Raw genomic sequence first — 17729 nt, 5'->3', positions numbered from 1 at the left:
TGATTTGGGTGTCTACTAGCACTCGGTTGTGACCATGGGATCCTTGGTTGTGGGTCACAAGAATTTTCAGCTTTTTAATTTCTTTAAAACATAGGGCCATTTTAAGAAAAAACAATGGGTGAAATTAAAAAGAGAAAATTAATGGGATATTGACACTACAAAAATTAAAGGTTACACTTTAAATCCTTGAACTATTGCACATTTTGAGAAGACTCCTTAAAATTTAAAAACTCTCAATTTACACCCCTAAACTTTTAATTTCAATCAATTTACCCCCTCCTGTTAGTTTTAGCAGTTAACTTCTAACGGAAATGCCTAAAGAGACCAAATTACCCTTCAATTTTTTTTTTTTTAAATAATAATAATAAAGAGGAAAAATGGGTCCTAGGGTCACCTTGTGACTTGTGGGTCAGGCCAGACCCAGCGACCCAGCTGTGGGTTAGGTTGTGACCCACACTAGGTCGCAGCCGTGACCCAAGTTAGGTCGTGACCGTGACCCAGCATGGGTCTACAGACCTCTATTAACCCACAGTAGGTCTCTGGCCAAGACCCGGCTGGGTCACGAGGAGACCCGGCTGGGTCATGGGTCAAATTTTTATTTTTTATTTTTTAGTTTAATTTGAAATTAAAGGTAAATTTTGAATTTTATAAAAAAGTCAGGGGTATAAACATCATTTTATTAATTTTAACGTTTAAAATCTGACGGAGTAGGGTAAATGGATTGAAATTGAAAGTTCTGGAGTGTAAATTGAGAGTTTTTGAATTTTTTGAGGGGGGTCTTCTCAAAACGCGTGATAGTTCAGGGGTCTAAAGTGAAGTTTTCTCAAAATTAAAAGTTCGAGTTTATAATTACAAAACTATTGATACTTCGAAGGTCGTGTGTATATATATATATATATATATATATATATATACACGATTTTCAATTTTGCAAATTTAAGCCCTGAGTTTACAATCACTTTAAATCCAAGACGTTCGTCTATTCTTTCATCAAATAAATAATAAAGGAAAAAAAAAAAAAAGGCTAGGTCACGGGCTTGATTGGGTAATCCATCTGAAACAGCTAGGGTCACGGGCTTGATTGGGTAATCCATCCCAACCATGGTCGCCACTTGTTTGTGCCCAAGTATTTATTGGATTGAAAAATAAATAAATAAATAAATTAGAAATTAAAATTATTGTAAACTCGTGTCTTAGATTTGCAAAAAAGGGAAAATCTTAAAAAGTCAAAATTGGTTAAAGAACATGGAAGTCCACCATATTTTTCTTAAGGCCTTGTTTGGTTCGCAGAATGTCTAATGCATTGGAAAAGGAATAGCAATCCTGTGTATATAAGATTAGTAGTCATATGAGAATAGACTATTCCTAAGAATAATATGTTACCAAACAAAAGAATAGCTATGCCTAGGATTAAGTTGATTAATTAATCCATTTTAAGGGTTTATTTCGCAAACTAAACGGGACCTAAAAGTAAATTATACAAGCTTATACAAATCAAGTCAAATTTTTATAAGAGTTTGACACGTTTAAGCGTTTATGAACAAATTAGTTAATGAATTAACTTCACAAAAGCCCTCTAAACTTCCACACGTTTTGATAAAATTCCCATAAAATTTAAAAAAAAAAAAAAAAAAATTAATTAATTAATTTTACCTCTTGAACTTCGAATTTAATGCAATCTACCCCATCTGTTAGGATTTTGCGTTAAATCTTAACGGAAACTATGAAAAATACCAAAATATCCTTAACTTCTTGTTTTTGTTTTTGTTTTTGTTTTTGTTTTAATATGAAATTAATGGTAAATTTGAAATTTTATAAAAAAGTTTTAGGGGTATAAAGATAATTTCGTCTATTTTAACGTTTGTTTAATTCTAAACCCTAACGGAGAGAATAGATTACATCAAATTAAAAGTTGAAAGAGTGAAATTGAGAATTTTTAAATTTTGAAAAGATTTTCTCAAAACACGTAAAAATCTAAGGAGCCTTTTATCAAGTTTTCCCATAATTAATTTAGAGTCCGGATTGTTTCTAACTGTTTAGATGACTTATGAAATGACGTGCTCACCAAAAAAAATTGGAGTTAAGTATAGAATTAGGGTGCACGTGGAGCACCAACCAACGCAGCGAAGGTAGTTGGGAGCTTACATTTTGTGGTAGGTAGATTGATATATAACCTTAGCTTCCCACCACTTATTACAAAACCCACGACACTCAATTTGCTCTCTCTGTCTCCTGATCATCAGTTGGTTGAGACTCGAGAGAAGAAAAAAAGAAAAAGAAAGAAAGAAAATGGAAGGCTCAGGAGAAAAGAAGATGAAGATACTATGCCTCCATGGATTTCGAACGAGTGGGAGTATTCTGAAGAAGCAAATTAGCAAATGGGATCCTTCTATCTTTGCTCATTTTGATCTGGTAATTTTCCATGCCTTTTCACTTTTTTACCATTTCACACATTTTTTACCCCCTTCACATATAATGAATTAACTCGCGTAAAAAATTGCTAGCTACGGACGGAACTATAATGTTTGTCTAGGAGAAAAATATTAGCACGTGTTTTGACTTTGAGTAGGTGTTTCACCTGCACCTTGCACACGTGTAAGAGTATTTAATTAGTTAAACCAAGGACAAAATCGGAATGTTGATAGAGGATAAAATATAGCTTTCAAATATATTTTTAAACAATTAATTTATGATCCTATTTACTATTACAAGAGGTAATGTAATATTAATCATGAGTAAATAGATATATTGAAAAAATTTGAAAAAAAAAATTACCCTTTATTTTCTTTCAAAAAATTAAAAAAAAAAAAAAAAAAAAAATACCCTTACCCTTCTATGGCTCTCCGAATTTTTTTTTTTTATAAAAGTCCCTACCCTTCTCCATAAAGATGAAAACACCCGACTTGACTCCCAAACATTGAAAACCCACACACCCTCCACTTCCCAAAAATGTTTTTTTTTAGAAAAAAAAAAAAAAAAAAAAAAAAACAGAAAAGAAAAGAAAAGAAAAACCATTAATTGTATTGAGAAGTGCTAGGGAGCCAAACAGATGAATCCAGAAAAATTTTCAAACTGACGTGGCGGACCATAATGACAGACAAGGGAGAGAGAATTGAATTTTTTTAATTTGAAAATCATTGCCACGTTAGTTTGAAATTTTTTTGGGGTTTATTTGTTTGGCTCTCTAGCACTGGCAACAATATTTGGCCTCCCTAAGTAAAAATTTTACCATATTTGTAGGAAGTTTCAAAAGTTTGGGTATTTAAAATATGTACATGAAAAAGCACTTAATTTATTTACGACAACAGGTGTTCCCGAACGGCATTTTTCCAGCGGGAGGAAAATCCGAGGTGGAAGGCGTCTTCCCACCGCCTTATTTTGAGTGGTTCCAGTTCAACAAGGTAAAAATGAGAATGATATATTTGAAAGATGAAGGGGTATATTTATAAATACATAAAAGTTGTGACCCTGTTAGTTAATTATCAGGAGTTCACCGAGTACACAAACTTGGAGGAATGCATAACTTTCTTATGTGAATACATAACAAGCAACGGTCCTTTTGCTGGTTTGCTTGGCTTCTCTCAGGTAATGCATCCAACCTTGTAATGAAATTATAAATTAGGGTAAAAAATCATATTCTACTAAATTTAGGGGAGTTGAGACAAAAAGAAAAAGATGCTAAGAGGCATCACGATTCATGTACCGGCAATACAACCCAGTCTTTTTTTTCTTAAAAACCTTTCAGATTTGGCATACTGCCATGAATGTAACTATGTATGTATGTATGACTTATATGTATAACTTGTTTCACTTAGGGTGCAACCTTGTCAGCCCTTCTGCTAGGCTACCAGGCACAAGTAAGTGATCTATGAGACTTTTTCTCTCTCTTAACCTGGAAATGATTTTAGTTACACCCTCGAAGTATCAGTAGTTTTACAATTATAATCTCAAATTTTTAATTTTTACAATGTCAGTATATCAAGAATTTTTTCCTAAACTTCATTTACACATTTCAAAGTATCAGCAGTTTTTTTAATTATAATATCAAACTAACTTTTTTAATTTTTGCAATATTAGTATCTCAAGAATTTCTCATTTTAATTTCACCCATTTTTTGTTAAATGTCCAAAATGCCCTTCACCAGATGACCCTTATATCTATAGAATTTTTGCAATGTTAGTATCTTAAGAATTTTCTATTTTTAATTTCACCCATTTTTTGTTAAAATGTACAAAATGCCCCTAAATTTTATTTGAAAAAAAAAAAAAAAAAAAAAAAAAAAAACTCTGATGACCTTGAGTTACAAGATCCTTAGGAATTTAGAGTTTTTTTTTTTTAAAAAAAAAAAAAAAAAAAAAAAAAACTGGAAATTTTGGTCATTTTAACAAAAAATTGTTAAAATTAAAAGGAAGAAAAATCCTTGGGATACTAACCTTGCAAAAGTTAAAAATTTGAAGTTATGATTGCAAAAACGCTAATAGTTCACGGGTGTACGTAAAATTTCCCCCATATATATGTATGATAAGTTAAATAGTTGAAGCTAGCATTTAAAAAGCATGAGTGGAAAATCAGGGAAAGGTGTTGAAAGAGCATCCACCCATGAAGCTGTTCGTATCAATATCAGGGTCAAAGTTCAGAGAGGCAGGCATATGTGAGGTTGCATACAAAGAGATAATAAAGGTTAAATCTGTCCACTTCATCGGAGCCAAGGATTGGCTGAAACTTCCTTCCCAGGAGCTTGCTGCCTCTTTTGACAACCCTCTCATCATAAACCATCCCCAAGGCCACACTGTCCCAAGATTAGGTTTTTCTTTATTCTTTTTTCTTCTTTTTATTCTTTTATTGAATTTTGATCTATTGATCTGAGTGTGTGTTATTAAATTAACAGATGAGGTTGCCACGGAGCAGTTGCGCAGTTGGACAGCAGAAATCATTGAATGTGATCAAAATTGTGCTGCGAATAAGAAGCATGATAGCCTGCAAAATGGAGAAGCAAGGGTGGAGAAAGAGGCAGAAAAGAATGTAATCAACAGAGACAAGTGTGAAGTTGTGGAGGCAGCCCAAGCCTGAAAGTGCTTCTCTCTCACTCTGCACCAGTTTAGCTCATATCTCTATATTCCAGATAATTGGTTTTATGTATGATAAGTATGACTTTACTTTGGAATAGATTTTTAAATAAAAATATAATGGGTAAATGGATCCTTGATATAATTTCTCATAAATGGATCATCCATAAATGCTCCTGTTATTCTGTGAAGACATCCTCATCATAATTCACACATACCGACTAAATCACCAAGAGAATTGATGGAAACTGGAGTAGCCAAATATCAAAGGGCCATTTTGTCGTTTCCACAAATAGTAAAATAGACAACTGTCCTCAGGAATCGATCGGTAGTAATAATAACTTCGAATAGATTTTGTTTTCTAAATGGATATTCGTGATGTTGTTGATAAAACAGAATAATGCTTGATTTTTGTTTGTTCTAAAAGGACCCTCCCGTTGAAGCCTTGAACTGTACTTAACAGAAGAAGAATACAATCAAGACAACCCAGCAAGCAAGAAATAATACAATCACGAGATAAGTAGAAATTGTTGGTATGGATTTGGCCTCTTTTAACTCACAAACCTTTCACGCGAAGATAGTTATGGTAAAATGAAATAATCAAGGAAAAAAAAATTTGTTTTCCAGGTACTTTGCCTTACACTGGGAGAGGACAAAACTCATCTCAATATTACATGACAAAAACACCAAGTGGACCCCAAAAAACAAATCCTAGCAAACTCTGTTGTTAATAGTTTGGTAGAGAGACTTAAGCTGTGTGTTCCATTTCTCCACAGCAGCATACTTTTTCGTTCCCTTTGACCTGTCCCAGCACTCTAGCAGCCGATTCACCTGATCGATGTGCCCATGGATTCTGTTATCCAATATTAGTGACACCAACAGCTGCTCTACATCTTGCTCCGGCACGTTAAGCTCCTGAATAATAATAAATTTTTTTTTAAAAAAAAAAACAGTACATTCAGCTCATAACTTGTCATAATTAAGAAATGGCAATTTCAGATAAGTGCTATGGGCCAAAAGAAAAAGAGGGAAAGAGAAATGTAAGCAGAGTACAGGAGATACATCCCAATGTTGATCATCTAAAACACACACAGAAGAAAAGATGCATCACTCATCCCACTACTATTAACAATTAAAAGTTAGCAACACAGACAATTTCAGTAGTACCCAGAAGCTTAATAGTCCAGCTGGCTGGACAACTTAAGAGCAGCAGTCCAAACAAAGTGAATATTAAACAACTATAATTAGAAAACAAAAAATTAAACAAGCGCATATCTACCTTAGATATGAACGGAATCCTGATCCTTGTATAAGGTTTGATGAGCTTGAGCAAGACTTGCGTTCTAATATTTTTTAGGAGATCCTCGATATAGTTTCTGATAAATGGATCGTCCATAATTGTTCTTCTGTTACTCTGAATATCAATATTTCCATAAATCCATTTAGGTGAGAGGAGGAGAAAGAAGAAAAGGAATATTATAAACTTAGGCACATCAAATAGCATAATATGATGGTGATATCTATTTAAACTTGCCTTCAGGATTTTCTCAAACTCCAATATTTCATTTCGTTGATAGGCTGCTATTAGATTTGTCATTGCTAAAATTTCAGGGTCATTTTTGTATCTGCAAAATAGCAGTTAAAAAGGCAACTAGGAAGAATAGATAGACAACCCCTGCCCAACCCACCTGAACCCCAACCAAGAAAGTGTGGAGAAATGAAGATTAAGTAGACTGAATATAGAAACTTACGGCTTGGCCTCCTGCCCATCGAATGGATTAACTTCAGATTCCATCAGCATGTTGGCAAGAACCAGATATCTGACACATTAAACAGGAATAACGGAATATGTGAAATATAAAGTACAAATACGAGCAGACCTGTTTATTTCTAATTTTCAGGTTAGGTCTTAGTAAAATGATCTAGCATCTAATTTCACATTAATTATTCGTCACAAACAGTCCTGCTGCTTGGGCCAAAGAGCACCTATATTGTAAGGATGCATGTGTTCAGCCAACAAAGATGCATGCATTCTCTACATAAAAGCATGTTTTAATATATTAAATACATAATTATTTTCTCATGAAAAAAGAACGATGTTTAGAATCAAGGATGAAAAGTAAGCAATATACGCACTTCAAGCATTGGATACGCCGCTGATTTCCAGCTTCATCATAGTTCTTAAAAGCTTCAAAGAAATCAGTAGCTGCTTCTGCCCAAAGGCGCTCCGCCATGTGCATTTTACCCCCACATTCATGAATTATCCCCATTATCCTTGGATGGGGTATTGCTGATTTGATTGTGAGTGCTTGCTGGTATAGATGCTGCAACAAGTCCATGCAGTCCAATGCAGCTTAGTAAACATAACATGCACAAAAGTCATTACAGTAAGGAACAACATAAACAAGAAAAGTTGAAACTGCAACTTGATTTTAAAGAACAAAAAATTGGCAGTCCTCTTGATTTTTTATTTTTCTATTTTGCAATGGACTCCCTTACTCGTGATAAAATTATGTATTAAGTCATACCAGGTCAAATGCCAACCTAGGAAAGTAAATAGTCAAAAGGGTGAACACTAATGGTGGCTTTACAAGATAAAAATCCCAGACTTCTATCCTACTCCCTTAACCTGCCGTCCCTGGGGTTTTTCTTTTTGGAAGGAGGAGGGGGGGAGCCTTTGCCATTGAGCTCTTGCCCCCTATTGCAATTGAGATATTTTTTTGGTGCAAATCCAAAGTCTTCAGCGTGGGTACAGCAGAAAGTGATGGGAATTTGTCATCATATGGGGTTATCATGTGAATGATTTGAAGAGGCGATGATGGCTTTGCTTACGACCATTGAAGCGAGCCACTTCTAACAGGAGTCGGCCTCTAGCTCCAAAATGGTTAACAAAGGAAACAGAGAATTAAAAATATGATCTTGTTTGATAAACTATGATTCGATAAGTGGAAGCTCTAGCCGATCACATTCCAAGGTAGCAATTTAGGCTTCGTAAGGTAGATGTGATAGCATTGTGGGCAGTTTGTCTAGTAGCATTGTGGGCAGTTTGTGGGGATGTCGAAATGTGGATGGGTGTTCCGTAGATAGAGATGGGCTTCCAGAAGAATCTTGTTTATGTGGGATAGGAGGGTGGTGGAGAACATAGACGAGTATGTGGGACAGTTTACTATTACCTATTCTTTTAGAAAAGTCAAAGATCATTTCTCTTGGGTTTTCGCAGGCATATATGGTCCCTGTGATAGAAGATATTTATAGAATGAGTTGGCCAGACTGCTCTGTTGGTGGAACTTCCCGTGGTACATTGGGGGAGGTTTCAATGTCACTCACTTTCCTATAGAAATATCAAGTGCGGGCTGTTTTTGTCCAGCCATAGTGGAGTTCTCAGATTTCATTTTTTTAGCAGGGGCTTACGGATATTTCTCTTGTAGGGGGTTCTTTTACGTGGTCAAACAATAGTGACCCTCCCTCTTAGTCCAAAATTGATAGATTACTTGTTTCTCCCGAATGGGAAGCCTAGTTTCCTGACCTTACCCAGAAGAGGTTGCCTAGACTGTGCTTGGATCATTTCGATTGCAAAGGCCTCCGTGGAGATAGAAGCTATTTTAAGTTTGAGAGCATGGGCTTAAAGTCAAAGGATTTTGTAGAGGGTGAAACAGTGGTGGACTTCTTATCACTTTCAGGGTTCTCCAAGTTACATTTTGGCTTGCACACCTGAGACTTTGAAAGCTGATTTAAAATTCAGGAATGAGGAGGTGTTTGGTACTGTAGAGAGAAAGATGAACTTCTTTTGAAGGATTTAAGGGTTCTTGAGGGTTTGGAAGAAGGGAGTCTTGAGTGAGGAGGAGAAACTGTTGAAGGCTACAATAATTAATGACTTAGAGAGGACTACTCCTTTTTGAAGGTGAATCGAGGGGTGTTATAGTTAAGAGAGGGTAACAATTGCAAAAAGTTCTTCCATCGAGTGGCCAATTCGAATAGGAGGAATAACTCCATTGAACAGATGGTGGTTAAAGGTACAGTCTCTTCTACGATAGCTTGTTTACCGAATAGTTTAGTTGGCAGCCCAAGTTGAATGGCCTTACTTTTTATTCCATTGGGGAGTAAGAGGTTATCTAGTTGGAGAGAACTTTTGAGGAAGAAGAGGCTTTTGAGGTGGTGAAATCCTTTAATAATGACAAGGCCCCAACAGTTTCACTATGGCATTCTTTCAAGCTTGTTGGGATGTTTCTGGAAGTAGATTTCATGTTTTCCATGACTTTCATGCCAAAGGTATCTTTGAAAAAGGTTTCAATGCCACCTTCATCACTCTTATTCCGAGAAAACTGAAGGTCATTGATACTAAGGACTTTCGACCTATTAGCTTAGGGAAATGATAGGAAGCCAAACAAATGAACCTAGAAAAATTTTAAACTGACATGGCAAACCGTGAGTAGCAGACAAGGGAGAGGGAATTGCATTTTTTTAATTTAAAAACCCTTGCCACGTCAGCTTGAAATTTTTTTTGAGTTCATTTGTTTGGCTCCCTAACACTTATCATTAGCTTATCGGGTTGAATTTACAAAATTGTTACTAAAGTCCTAGCTAATAGGCTGAAAATGGTAACGGAGAAGATATGGGTTTGGGGAGAAATGATGTAATTGGATGGCAAAATTGTATTTCTTCAGTGCATTTTTCAATATTGGTGAACGGCACTCTAACGGGTTTCTTTAGTAGTTCCCGCGGCTTGAGACAGGCAGACCATTTGTCTCCATTGTTCTTTGTTACTGTTATGGAGGCACTAAGTAAAATAATTTCTTTGTGAACCGCAAGGGGGGTCTCTTATTTGGCATTTCGGTGAGGTCTAAGAAAGTTAGTGCCCTCAACATTTCCCACCTTTTTTTTTTGCGGACGATACTTTGATACTTTATAGGGCAAATCCATAGCATCTTCGTAATTCGAGTTGTTTGTTCTTATGCTTTGAAACAATTTCAGATTTGAGGATTAATACGGCAAAAGCAAAGTTGGTCCCAACTGGCAATGTCATTAACATTTAAGGTCTAGGTATCTAGGCCTCCTGTTGGGAGCTTCATTTAAGGTCAAATCTATATGAGATGGCATTATTGAGAAGGTAGAGCGATGTCTAGCTAGATGGAAGATGATGTATTTGTCATCCGGCGAGGGGAAGTTGCAATGGGTGAAATTGGGGGCAATGGGTGCATGTGGGTGGGGTGTTTGGGTGGTTTGGGTTGGTTGTGTGGGTGGTTCCGACAAGGGTTATTAGGTGTTGGGTGGCTTTGAAGGGGAAGATTGTTGCAATGGGTTCTCTGAATTTTTTTTTTGAACAGCATCAAGCTTGGGTGTTTGGAAACTGGTGGGTTTTGGGGTTTGATTTGCTCGGCAGTGGAAAAGCTTGGGATGGTGATGGAAATGGCGTTGGCTTAGTTGGGTAAGCATGGTGTAGATCGCAGGATTGCTACGGGAAATAATCAGTTAGGCTCTAATACCAATTTGAAGGGGACAAAGAATGATCTCTAAAATCACAACTCATGCTTTTGATGGAGAAAGTAAGTAGCTAAGAGAGGAGAGAAAATAAAAGAAAGAAGCTAGAAAGAGGGAAGCCGGGAAAGGAGGAGAAGATGGAGGGAGCAGGGCGAATCAACTTCGCATAATTTTATTCAATCAAAATCTGCTTTTCATTGGAATACAACTCATGCTTAAATAGACTCGACTAAACCGTAGGGCAACACCCATTTATTGAATCACATAAAATGTAGGGAAGCACCCATTTATTGACTTACCAAAAACACCATTGACTCCTCAAACATAAAACTAAATATTAATCACCTAATTAATCAATAAGATCTAAATTAAAATAAAATTTGTCTTGCCATATGCATCAGATTACTTATCAAAAATGACTTAAAATCATCTTACCACATAACTTCTATACATTTCACTTGATTTAGTAGTTTTTGGCAATTTTAGAAATTTGCAACTAACTGCTTCAATCAAGTTTTCATAGAGCAACACGTTGATGAAAAAAAAACGTAGAATTTCGAGTTCAGATTTCTGTATGAAATAAGATGTCATTCAATAAGTACCAATAAGACCATAAAGTCAGGGCCCAAGTGAACATCTAAATCATCCTGTATTTTATTTATTTATTTATTTCCTCTTTTGCATTGTCATGTGGACACAAACATAGACGATCATTTTAGACGATAAAACTCAGTAATTACATGTTTAGAGGATCATTTTGATGCTTTTATGAACTAGCAAGATTTCATTTTCCTAATGTTATTCTTCAATAGAAAAATTAAAGATCTCCATTTCCACAAATCTATAGATGGATTTTCACGCCCTTAAATTTCTTTTTGTTTTTTAACAAGTAAGATTTTGTTGAAGGAGCGAGGGGCACTAAGGCACAATTTGAGCCTTCAAATATTGTGGAAATGAATTATTGATGTCGTATTTCCATTTAAAACTTTTTCCATGAATCAACTACCAAACAAACTCATCAAGATGGTCGAAAGACATGGTCACAAACTTGACTGAACAGTGAAGGAAAGGCACATAACATCTCTGAAAACAAGCCAAAAGAAGAAATGACAATAAAACTTCAAAACCCTGACCTTGAGTTTTTTGTTATTCTTGGTCTCAGTGTACATTTGAATCTCTATTGCATATACTTCCAAAAGTTGTGTTCCTTTCTTGTGGTCATCCGTGCCATCTTCTTTTCGGCAGGATTTGTGAAGCTCCTTCAAAATCTGTGTCCAAAATATTATATACAGCATTCTAATAATAGTTACGAGAAAAATGAAGTATAAATTTAAATCAGACCAGCACCTTACTCATTCGCCCATATTCACCCATGTCAAACCAAATCTTGCAGAGCTTGAGATTTGTTTTAAACCACAGTCTCTGCACAGCATGAGAGTAATATATTCAAAACTTTAACTCCTCAAAACTCACTGTGGACTAGGATAAGATGACCTCCAACCTCATTTTTTGCCTCTTCAAGGGCCTTCAGAGTGGTCTGGTAGAACTCTTGCAGAAGCCCAAAGTTCTGACTGGCTGACCCAGAAACGAAATCCATGATACTATTTATACATTTTTCACTATAGTTTCGTGTCACCGCCGACTTAATGTAAGTCAACATTTCCCTATAGGCTTGCATCATTAGTTCATACTTTCCTAACCGATAATAAAGCTTTACAGTTTGTTTCAGAGCCTTAAATCCCCTGAAAAAAGCAGACATACAAATCATTAACCATTATGTAATGATCATTTATTCCAAAAAAAAATCTAGAAAGTTTTGAAGAAAACTATGTGGACAATTGAACAAGCAAAAGAAACAGAGGGTGTTCAAATATCAAAAGCAGCTTCTTGAGAAAAGGACATTGTTTAATTGGCTGACAGCAGCTAGTAATGTATTGACTTCTTCATTTTCGGACTTTTTGGATCTTCGTAATTTTAGTCTTAAAAGTTTCAGTGTCTATACTTCCTGTGTATTAGTGTGTGCCCTTTTATTTTAATAAGTTCTTTTTAACCTAAAAAAACTCACATGCTTATATCATCCAGGCCAAGGGAGAAATACAACTAGATTCAGCAAGCCTTTTTAATGAAAAAAAGATGAAGGTCTTCATTCTTTTTCCTTTTCAGTTCATATCAGCCTCCCCTGACTTGTATGCCCGTTTAGGCGGGGCGGGGTACCTTCGCTCCACTTCCTCATTTAGGCTGGATATGAACTGATAAAATTGTGATGTAGAATACAGGTCCTTTTATGTTTTAGTTGGTTTATTTGGCATGGCCAAATTACAAGGACATTCTAAGACATTGAAGTGATGCAGTTGAAGATACTGTTTCCAGGGTCATTGTTTAACTGGTTGACGGCAGCTTTACTCACCCGAGCTTAGCAGTGAATTATGTAAACATTGCAATATAGGAAATATGAACAATTGATAAAATTGTAAACCTGCATCCCACAAAAATCAAAGAATAATACTTGAGAATAATTAAAAGTCTTTTTAACTTACAACTGATGCTAAGCTCGGGTGAGTAAAGCCTAAAGCAGGAAGTTATAAGCAGCACAAGTTCAAAATTCAAAACATCAACACAAATACACAAGGCTTATAAATTGTTCTCCATTAAATGTTAGGTAAAATGCACCTATCTCATGAGGTTTTGGTCAATATAATTGATATGCCAAGGGTTTTTAATTTTCTCTAATCACACCCTATGTACTATCAATTTGTTCTACTCAACCACTATATCCACCTTCCATTAAATTATTAATGGTAACTTTTCTCTTACACTTGCAACTCTTATTGAGGACAAAGTCAAGTTTGAAGTTGTCACCGCATCATCATCTTCGATGGATCTCTCATTGCCTAATCCCTAGACCATGTTGGCAATTTCAAGTCCCTCAATCCCTCAATCCAATTCTATTTGGAGTTGGGGTTTGGTGGTCATTGAGGGTGTGTGCATGGCTTGGGTGTTTTTGTAGGGTTTATGTCATTGATTTAGTGGCATGGAATCAATCAGAGTTGGTGTTGGAGTTTGATAGACACCATGGGCATGGCCGTGGAGGCCACAATGGGTATGAGAGCCACATCGGCTTCAACATTTTTGTAGAGTTTGGGCCATTGATTTGTGGCGGGTGAGGGCCTAATTAACCTATCAATGTCAGCATTAGGGTTTACTAGCTGCATACGACATGGTCACAGTGTGGGTGACAGTGAGGGCTGTGAGCGTCAACGTTGCTGGTAAGGTGTGGGATATGACTCGCCAATCAACCTCAGCATTGGGATTTAGGCGGAGAGGGTTGCAAGTGAATTTTGATGTTACTAGGAGATGTCAATGGAATTGACCCAAACCATTGGGGACACAAGTGCAGTTTACCCTTAAAATCTTTATTCTTGAGGACTTTGTACGATTGGAAATTTGTCTTAGATAGTATTCATCCCATTTCATTTTTAGAATTTATTGATCTTTTAAACTTTAGAATGCAATTATTTAGGAGTTGCCCGAGTACCTTGTGTACTAAAGTGTTCTCCTCCTTTTAATAGAATGATTATCTACTTGTGCAAAAGAAAAAAGTTTGTGATGCAGAAAGATCAATCGTTGTGAAGAGGAATCAATACAAATATACAGAACTCCAACTGTAAAAAGTTTGGTGCAACAACAAGAAGAAGCTACAGGAGCAAAAACAAAAGCGCAGACAATATCATATAAAACTATGGAGGTATATAACTACAGATGAAATTATAAAAAATTAAAAAACACAAAGGAGGGAAAGATATTATGGTGGAATTCTTCCATCTCCAAGTTATTTTCTGGCAAATAAGCACAGGAAATTCAAATTCTTAACATGCTCACCACTCTGCCTTCTCTGCTTCCATACGAACTACTTCAGCAAAACCAGCCAATGCACCTTCCGGATCAGTTTCGACCAATCCTAGATATAAGGTTGGTAAACAAAAAGAGGAAATCAATATTACTAGGGAACAAACAGCTACTATATCAGACAATAATGATTCAATCTCAACCCAAGAGGAAATTAGGGAGAAAAGAGGGAGAGATCAAAAAGAGAGATTTGTTTTCATTGCCACCTTTGAAAATTCCAATAGAGTTTGGTAGAAAAGAAAAGAAAAGGAAAAAGCAAAAGAATAAGTTGATGACAACATCTACATATCCAAAAAAGAAGATGACAACATCCAAAAGAATGAAAAGAAAAAAAGCATATATGTGATGGACATCTTAAAAGGTCATCAATTTAAGCTCATGTGTCTCATGAGTCTTGCCATATATCCAATATGTTGACAATTTGTTAACATATGGAACTTAAGCACCCATTACCAGCGCACACCCTTTTTCTTGTCCTAAAAATGATGAAATGGAAAGTTTTACAGGGGTAAAAACTGGCCTGCTCTTCGAAGGGGGGAGACAAAAACTCTCAAATTTATATTTCCTTATACTGAAGTTTTTGGAATTTCATTTACCATTGATCATGTGATGTTTTTATCCCACCACATAGTAGCTCTATTGAACGAAAGTAACTTAATAAGAAGTTGAGGAGACACTTTTGATGGTTATAGAAGTTGAAATGTTAAACTTTGGTCCAACCCAAGGGGCACAATCGCTCCCCATGTAATCCTGAATCTCATAATGCCACATATTATATGCTAACTGAAAGCATCTCTTTCCTTTTCCCTTTTGCTTCTTTTGTTTGGCATACTAGCAACCACTATCTTCTCATTTAACTGTACCACTAAATTTTGGATCTAACCAGCAGCATATCTAATAGGTTCACGCTCTAAAAACAAATCAATCATGAAAACTACTCTCAAATTTTTTAAACTCATGAAATAAAGATGGGAATATTTGCAAAGGAGATTTCTGTTGCCCCACTTTCTAAACCCCAAAATAAGAATTTTGTAAAAAAAAATTGAGATTCTCAAAAAAAAAAAAAAAGAAAAAAAAAAAGAAACAAACAAACAAACAGTTTAATCAGATAACTTTTAGAAAACATTTTTGAAAAGCACATTCAAACATTATTGTTAAATAATATTGCACAGTCAATCGAATTGGTATGCCCTGGATCTGACATGTCTCTTGCTAGAAAGAACATGAAGGTCAGAATTATGGGTGTATTCAATACTCCCAAATAAAAAGGGGAATTGGTCTATCGTCTATTCACTAACAAATAAATAGGAATTTATAGTTGTACCTCGTGAAAAAAAAAAGACTTCTTTTGTTTTTGTGGAATCAACCATTCCCTTTCTTTATAAAATAAAAGAAATGAAAGTATGTTTAAATAAGCAAATTATGTCATGTCATGGTTGCAGGAGTCTATCCATCGCATATAGACTTTAAGGACATTGTGGCATAACCGTCGAGGCGAAGTAGGGACCTAACCGTAGAGGCAAGGCAAATTATGTCATCCATGCATTTGTTCAAATTGATACATACTTTTTTTTTTATGAATAATAATTTATTAAAAGAAAAGGCAAAGCCCTCGTAATTGATACATACTTTTTTTTTTTTATAGTAATTGTCAAGTATCAATAAAAGTGTAAGGCACCTCTAAATACACTGGAAGTATATAAAAGAAAACACATAACTGGAAGTAGCAAAAGGCCCTCATAATTGATACATAATTTTTTTTATAGGTAATGTATTTTATTAAAAAGCGGCCACGCATGCAGTATACACAAGAGGCTCGGCTCCAAATGAGCAAGAAACCCAAGCCCTCAAACCCAAAACCCACAATACAACAATAATTGATACACACTTTTTGAAACTACAACTTTGCTGAAAACTTTTTAACATGTAATGACTAGCTTCTCAACCTTAATTACAAACATATTAAAGAGCTATATGCAAGATAGAATAATATCTTACAACTGAACTTTAAAATCCAAAAACTCACAACCTTTTCCTAAAACATAAACAATTATAAGAATAAAAGAACCGGAAAGAAGTGAACTGGAAATTACCTTTTGCATTGTAGTACTGATTTTCAATGTCAACATCTTGCTCCTCTTGCTCCTCTTCCGAGTACTCAAATCCGTAATCCTCCATGTCCGCATCTAAAAGAATTGAAAACAGTAAATTTGTACTCAAGTTTATTTTTCCTAAAAGCATATGGGTCATTGCTAAATTAGCTTTTAAAATACAAAATGAGAGAGAGAAAGAATGAGGGAAAGGTATGAGTGCATATGTAGAAACCAAGGAATTCTTCCCTGGGCAATGATAACCCATTATTCGAGGAAAGTGATGATGTTCACAAATAATCCAAGGAAGCAATATTGAATTTACGTATCAATCACATTTAAGTCATTATAACACAATAACTATATGTATTCATCAAAATAAAATAAATACATGTAACCCACAACTTCAAAAAATTTAGGTATGATTTGAAGCTAACCCACCAACTATTAAACGATTCTCCACCAGGAGACAAAACAAAGAGAAACTTTTACTTACATCAAATTGACAACCAATATCTCTTTTAATTTTTTTTACCTAAATGCAGCGTAATCTGTCATAACTCAAATCATCTTCTATCCAAGGAAACGAGGATATATAAGCACACGACATTACATTAAAGTGTACAAAATCAGCCGCCAACAAAATTGTCCTAAAAATATAGGAAAGAAAATTAGTGGCTCGTTTGCCTGAGCCCCAAAAGAGAGAACAAAAAAAAAAAAAAATCAAAAACCTAGATTCTTTCCTCTTCTTCAATTTTCTCCCCCACGAAACAGAACATTGGAGCGAATCTTTACCCACAAAAGACGTCAAAAAAAAAAAAAAGAACATGAAGAACTCACCGGAAGCCATTGCCGATTACAGTTCTTATCACTAGGTGAAACCTCTCTCCAAACTGAATCGCTCGGAGCGCAGAAACTGGAGCGCCAAGAGGCGACGAGAGAGGATACCTGCGTGACGGATGGCGGATGCGTGAGAGTCTGAGAGACAGAGAGAGGCTGAGAACTTTGAGTTGACAGGGGGACGGCGTGCCGGTGTGGATTGATGAGACGCTGAGAGCGAGAGTTTTGCCCCTCACCTTTTTGATGGGTGAAGAGGGTGTGTTTGGTATCCCATTTGATCTTTTTTTCTTCTTTTTTTTAACTGTTTACTCCACTTTTTTCCTTAAAAAAAAAAAAAAAAAACATTCTT

General features: G+C 35.6%; 2 protein-coding genes across 2 annotated transcripts; one reads left to right on the top strand and one right to left on the bottom strand.

Annotated features, from left to right (window-relative positions):
• The first annotated feature begins 2205 nt into the window (after nt 1-2205).
• LOC132162554 (uncharacterized) lies at nt 2206-5214 on the top strand. The gene is made up of 6 exons (XM_059572800.1): nt 2206-2412; nt 3309-3401; nt 3487-3585; nt 3816-3857; nt 4573-4804; nt 4889-5214. The coding sequence occupies exons 1-6, from the start codon at nt 2290-2292 to the stop codon at nt 5068-5070; spliced, it is 771 nt and encodes a 256-aa protein (XP_059428783.1). The 5' UTR covers nt 2206-2289; the 3' UTR covers nt 5071-5214.
• A 179-nt stretch (nt 5215-5393) lies between these two features.
• On the bottom strand, nt 5394-17638 carry LOC132191803 (COP9 signalosome complex subunit 2). The gene is made up of 11 exons (XM_059606905.1): nt 17381-17638; nt 16544-16636; nt 14424-14502; nt 12046-12286; nt 11892-11966; nt 11678-11812; nt 7203-7390; nt 6818-6886; nt 6601-6691; nt 6346-6480; nt 5394-5981 (listed from the first exon to the last, which is right to left on the bottom strand). Exons 1-11 carry the CDS (start codon nt 17388-17390, stop codon nt 5778-5780), a joined length of 1320 nt encoding a protein of 439 aa, XP_059462888.1. The 5' UTR covers nt 17391-17638; the 3' UTR covers nt 5394-5777.
• Between the last annotated feature and the right edge of the window lie 91 nt (nt 17639-17729).

This window comes from Corylus avellana, chromosome ca9 (assembly GCF_901000735.1).
Source record: "Corylus avellana chromosome ca9, CavTom2PMs-1.0".
Lineage (NCBI taxonomy): Eukaryota > Viridiplantae > Streptophyta > Magnoliopsida > Fagales > Betulaceae > Corylus > Corylus avellana.
The sequence above is the reverse complement of the archived record's forward strand: the minus strand, read 5'-3'. Positions and strand labels throughout refer to the sequence as shown.

Excerpts from the sequence above, each read along its gene's own strand:
- LOC132162554 (XM_059572800.1), top strand. The coding sequence starts at position 2,290 with ATGGAAGGCTCAGGAGAAAAGAAGATGAAGATACTATGCCTCCATGGA. Across the intron at positions 3,402-3,486 it reads AGTGGTTCCAGTTCAACAAG|GAGTTCACCGAGTACACAAA; the intron begins GTAAAAATGAGA and ends GTTAATTATCAG. Across the intron at positions 3,586-3,815 it reads GTTTGCTTGGCTTCTCTCAG|GGTGCAACCTTGTCAGCCCT; the intron begins GTAATGCATCCA and ends TGTTTCACTTAG.
- LOC132191803 (XM_059606905.1), bottom strand. Across the intron at positions 11,967-12,045 it reads TTGAAGAGGCAAAAAATGAG|AGACTGTGGTTTAAAACAAA; the intron begins GTTGGAGGTCAT and ends CATGCTGTGCAG. Across the intron at positions 6,887-7,202 it reads CGGCGTATCCAATGCTTGAA|ATATCTGGTTCTTGCCAACA; the intron begins GTGCGTATATTG and ends TTAATGTGTCAG.